Below are 6,206 nucleotides of genomic sequence, written 5' to 3' on the forward strand. Positions count from 1 at the left end.
TGAGAAAAAAAATACAAGTACCAAAGTGGACTTAGCAGCCAAGTTCAGGGGCCAAAAATTATATTATCTTTTTTTAATTGATTAAAGTAAGTTGTGTTATTAGAAGATATCAATTGATGGAGTTGGTTTTGTATATGGTAAATTTGGTTTGAGGTTATTTCGGAATTTGAATTTTTCTTGTCATTAGGGTTTGGATCAATTTCGAATATAGTTCATTTGAATTTAGGTCTTTATAAGTTCAAATCACTTTAGGTTTAGGTGAGTTTAGGTTGGTTTAAGTTAAAGGCAATTTAAGTTTGAGTCGAACGGTTTTGGATTGTTTGACTTTTTTTAAAAAAAATTCTAGTTCAATTAATTTGAATTCAAGTTGATCATGTTTGGTTTTCAAGTTTAGGAGGGCAAAGTTAGAAATTGTTTTTGGGACATAAAATTATAAAATTTTAGAGCAGCTAAGGTTAAAAGTTTTGGGTTAAACAAGCTTAAATTGCATTACTAGTTTTTTTGAAGGGTCCAAAAATGCTTTTTTTTTTCATTTATTCAAGAGCTAAAAAACTTAATTTGAATGATTTTGTTTTGGGACGAGATAAAAAGAAGCTAAAGCTCTTGATTTAGCTGTTGTTTAGGATTACTTTACAAGTCATTTTGAGTTTTGGGTCATTTTAGGTTTAAGTCTATTTATTTTTAAGGTGCTGACTTTTTATAATTAAATCGAGTTGAGTTGAATTTTGGGTTCGGATCAAAATTTACACTTAAAATACAAGAAGATTAATGCATCACTTTTTCCTTGTTTTTTCTCCCCAAGCCTATCATACAAGGTTCTCCATTAGCCCATATGAGTTTCACCTCAAGAAGTAACAAAAAGCCCCACGAAAGGGTTGAATTCCCTCTCAATTGCTCCATCGCAGCTTTACAAGGAAAAAAATGCCCGAACAAGTACCCGTCGGTCTTTGAACCCGACGAATCATCAACCGAGACTTGCCCAGACTATTTCCGATGGATCCACCAAGATTTACAACAGTGGAAAACATCAGGCATTACCGAAGACATGATTGAAAGGGGAAAGGCAAGTGCACATTTTAGACTTGTCATTGTTGGGGGCAATGTTTATGTTGAAAAATATACCAGACCATATCAAACAAGGGATGTGTTTACCAAATGGGGCATTTTGCAACTTTTAAGGTTATACCCTGGTAAAGTACCAGATTTGGACCTATTGTTCTACAGTGGAGATGAGACGAAGATCATGAGAAGTGATTACCAGGGTCCTAATTCTACATTAGCACCACCGTTGTTTCATTATTGTGGATCCGAGGAAACTTTGGACATTGTCTTCCCTGATTGGACCTTCTGGGGATGGTAAAATTCTATTATGGGTTAATATATTTTTTTCCTTGAACTTGGTAGTTAGGTTTATTTTGGTACCTATACTTTTTCTGATTCACTTTGGTATTTGAACTTGGGAATTAGGTTTGTTTTGGTTCCTGAACTTAGCAATGTAAAAGTTTGATGTGGCACATATCATCAAATTTTGATGGAATTTAAGTTCAAGATCAAAATGGACCTTAATTGCTAAGTTTATGTACCAAAACATGACATATTTCCAAGTTCAAGGATTAATACGGGTTAATATAACTTTTAGTATCTGAACTTGGCAGTTAGGTTTATTTTGTCACTTGGACATTTTTTTGTTCACTTTGGTATTTGAACTTGACAATTAGGTTCATTTTGATTTTTGAACTTGGCACATCTAAAAATATGATGATGTGGCATATTCGTAGGTTGTTACATCATCAAATCTTGATGGAATCTAAGTTCATGGATTAAAATGGACCTTAATTGTCAAGTTTAGGTATTAAATTGGACTAAAGAAAAGTATAGGTACCAAAGTAGACTTAATTACCAAGTTCTAGGACTAAAAGTTATATTAGCCCTTTGTACTACACATATTACTAACAACAAATAGTTAATTACATTAAATGTCTTCAAACTATAGTGTCCGGATTTTAAACCAGTCTTGGATTTCTAAACCTTCTAATTGAGTTTCAAAGTATCACTATCGTATCAATTAGGTCATTCAGTCAACTTTTCCACTAGCTTGGGCTAATGGCGGATCTTAGCATTAAGTTTTGAGGGCCTTGGTTAAATTTTTCAAAAGTTCTAGAGGGTCTAACGAGAATTTAAAAAAAAAAGGTTTAGTTAAAATTTTAAATATTTTGAGAGCTTGATTAGAATTTACAAAATTTTATGGGGGTTAAATGAAATTTAAATAAAACAAAAGGCCTAATGAGATTTTCAAAAAAATTCAGGACTTATTTAAAAATTTCAAAAATTTTCCAGGGAGTAATGGAATTTTCCAAAAATATTTGAAGGGGCCAAGGCACCTGACTCCTATAGCATCCGCCCTGGCATATTTTTTTAATACATCAAATCTAAACTGTTTATATAATAGTTATACGTGTTTTTAGTTTGATCCACATGATTTTACAAAATCTTCACATCATATCCAAACTAACATTTAATAACTAAGTTTAGAGGGAAGAACTTGATTTATACAACATTAATGTTCTAAGGACTCAATCAGAACGCTTTATAATTCAGACCAATTTAAAATCTAAACATTAGTTCGAGGACGTTGGGTAGAATTAACCTGGTAACAAAATTGCTAATAAATTTAAGCAGCTAACCCACTTTGTTCTGTCAGGGCGGAAGTTAATATAATGCCATGGGAGGACATGCTGAGGGCAATAAAGAAAGGGAGAAAGAGGACCAAGTGGGAACAAAGGGAACCTTATGCCTTTTGGAAGGGTAACCCTCACGTTGCTAAAAATAGGCTTGACCTTATGAAATGTAACCTTTCAGATCAATATGACTGGAATGTTCGACTCTATTACAAGGTAATCGATTAATTTACTCAAAATCAGATTGATTCTCGAGCTTCAAAACGTTTTAATTGAGTTATCAAAGTAGTTGAGTTGTCATTTAACAAACAAGTTAATAGCTAAGTTGATGGAAAGACTTGAGTGATGTGATACTTATACTTTGATGACTTAATGAAATGTTTTTGAAGTTTGGGGAGACCAGTTTAGATATTGACCCATAGTTTGGGAGACATATAATAGATTTGTTGAAATGGGTTTTTGTAACTATTATTTATTTGTTTTGAATTTCAGAATTGGAGTAAAGTAGTTGATGAAGGGTTCAATAATTCTAAATTGGAAGATCAATGCACCTACAGGTATATATGCCAAACTTTTCTTTTCTTCCTCATGAAAATTGGGTTTATTGCACCAACCATCCTCAACTAATAGCTCAAATTCTAAATTGATTCTTGAGCGTTAAAAATATTCTACTTGAGTTCTCAAAATATTAATATCGTATTACTTAATTCTTTCTATTCGCCTAAAGTTAGCTTGGACGTTAAATGCTAGGTCGGGTCTAACATGGAGCATATTTTAAACACATGGATCAAAATTTAAATACATGTATACCTATTGCATGAACAACTTTGATTTAGAAGAAAAAAAGACAATGTCATTTTTAACACATTAGGTAAAACCACCATGAAGACCTCTGTACTAGGAGTCAAATTGCATTTTATCACATTTACTAGAAAATAGGCGTTAGACCAAAGAGCATATTGGTCCTTTCTATTAAAAAAATCATCCATTTCTACTATTAAAAATTGGCGTGTTTGACAAAATAACCAGACAATTACACGTAGCATACTACATGTACCTTATAGTGATGTATAAGGACCAACTTTTTTAATAGTAGAAATGGATGAAGTTTTTAACAAAAAGGACCTATTTGCTCTTTGATTTAATGTATAAGGATTAATTTGCCCATTTTTTGATTAGATGGGACAAAATGCAATCTGTCTTATAGTACAAGGGCCTTTATGCAGTAGGTATATACGTGTTTATAATTTAATTTATGTATTCAAACTTACATTTAATGTCCAAACTAACGATTAGACTAATGGAATAATATAATTGATACGATTATATTCTTTGAGAAATAAGTTAGAGCTTTTTAAAGTTCAAAGACTAATTTAAAATCCAATCTGTATAGTGTAATTAACTTGATTTTTTATTGTTGTTGTATGATGGAAAGATACAAGATTTATATAGAAGGATCAACGTGGTCCGTAAGTAAGAAATACATACTAGCATGTGATAGCATGACATTGATGATAAAGCCCCGATACTTTGATTTTTTCTCGAGAAGCATGGTGCCAATGCAGCATTATTGGCCCATACGCCGCCAAGACAAATGCAGAGACCTTAAGTTCGCCGTTGAATGGGGCAATAATCACACTCAACAGGTATTTAATCAAATCATCATGATTAATTTGTTATTTTTGTATTTATATAGACTTGTCAATTCTAACTCAAGCTTGAAGACACAATTCTTGTTATTGCGGTTGTGAAGTGCTTTTCTTGATCAGTGCTTTTGAAAAGCACTTCGTAATCAATTTCTTCGTTTGACTGGAAAAGCATTTTTGGAAGGTAAAAGCATTTTGTTTAAAAAGTGTTTTTTGATAGCTAGAAGTAATGCTACACATATCCTAACTTGAATTTCAATATGATCGTACTAAATTTAACTTTAACAAGTTAACAATTCAAATCTGTCAAGTTTGAATAAAAAAAATACCTAAACTTGAAATGACCTAAATCTAGAAACTTGTCTTTTTTTTATATTTTCTATGTCTCTTTTATCGTTCATGTTTAAGGTTTGTGGTTGTCCCTCCTAGCACGGTTGTTTCCAAGGTTTGAATATGTTTTCTTTTTTTGGGAATGCAATGTGACTTACCACAAAACCTAATATTTATTGATTGAAGCTAGATAATTGATTTGAAAAACCTGATTAACAAATCCAAAATAATTAAAACCAAAATGGAAAAAAAATTTAAACTCAAATTGACTATGTCCAAATTGATGCAATCCAAAAGCAATTCAAATTGCTCTATTATTAGGTCTATATGAAAGAAAATATCAATCTTCACTCTGTCAACTTACCCAAATTGGATCTATTTAGATTGATGAATCCGAAACCAACATCGACCGCCCCATTGATAGGAAAATATGAACAACAATAATTTGACTTTCACTCCATGAACTTGCAGGCACAGGACATAGGGAAGGCAGGGAGCAAATTCATCGAAGAGATTCTAACGATGCGGAATGTATACGATTACATGTTTCACTTGTTGAACGAATACTCAAAGCTATTGAAGTACAAACCGACGGTACCTTCGAAAGCTCGAAGGATATGTGTCGAATCAACGGCGTGCAAGCAAAAAGGTGTTTGGAAGGAGTTATTGTTTCAATCCTTGGTGAAGTCACCAAGCCATAAGCCTCCATGTGAGTTGCCTCCTCCATATGAACCTCAAGCTATTCAAGCTTCTATGGACAAAATAGACAACGTAGATAAGCAAGTGGAGAATTGGGGGAATGTATATTGGAATAAGCTAAATGAAACCAATCAATAGACACCTCTTTTTTTTTTTTTGGTTAATTTTCATTCACATTGTTAATTAGTTGATAATTAATGTACTAATACATTCGATTAAGTTAATCATTATGGAATTGTCCAAATTAGATTAAATACAAGATAGATTTCAAAGGTGATATAAGTAATACTTTAAATACGATTATGATAAAAAAAAAACCATGAGATGAATGTACGGATTTTAAGTCTATTAATTTATAAACGGTGCATTATTTGAAGGGCTTTAAATTATCCCACATATTCTAAATTGATTACTAAATGGGACGTATTAATTAAGTTTTTAAAGTATTAGTGTTGTATCAAATAATATAGCTTTCAATTTAGGCGTTAAATGTTAATATAAATATTATGTGACGGATTTTCAAAACATGTAAATTAAACTATAAACATGTGTGTATTGGTCACATTGATAAGTTGGAGTTTTATTATACATATTTGTTATAATTGTCAGTTGTGAGTCTCCATTTTTAGTATGTATTGTTATAATGTGTAAATTTTAATTTAGTAAATTTAGTTTGATTCTTAATTTATTTTTACCCAATATTGATTTAATTTTATTTTATAATTACGCTAATATATTTATAATTATGATTGTATTGTATTTTCATTTGCAATCTTTGAAAAAGGAAATTTGGACTGTAGTTTAACCCTCCATGCCTTAGAAGGCAAGGTTTCCCCATAGCCAATGGATAAAG

The 6,206-nt window shown here is 31.6% G+C and overlaps 1 protein-coding gene across 1 annotated transcript; it reads left to right on the plus strand.

Annotated features, from left to right (window-relative positions):
* The first annotated feature begins 993 nt into the window (after positions 1–993).
* On the plus strand, positions 994–5,538 carry LOC108462035 (uncharacterized). Its single transcript, XM_053023627.1, has 6 exons — positions 994–1,045; positions 1,107–1,356; positions 2,702–2,894; positions 3,171–3,235; positions 4,114–4,324; positions 5,126–5,538. Exons 1-6 carry the CDS (start codon positions 994–996, stop codon positions 5,489–5,491), a joined length of 1,137 nt encoding a protein of 378 aa, XP_052879587.1. The 3' UTR covers positions 5,492–5,538.
* Positions 5,539–6,206: the final 668 nt, after the last annotated feature.

Source organism: Gossypium arboreum, chromosome 12 (genome assembly GCF_025698485.1).
Source record: "Gossypium arboreum isolate Shixiya-1 chromosome 12, ASM2569848v2, whole genome shotgun sequence".
Classification (NCBI taxonomy): Eukaryota; Viridiplantae; Streptophyta; class Magnoliopsida; order Malvales; family Malvaceae; genus Gossypium; species Gossypium arboreum.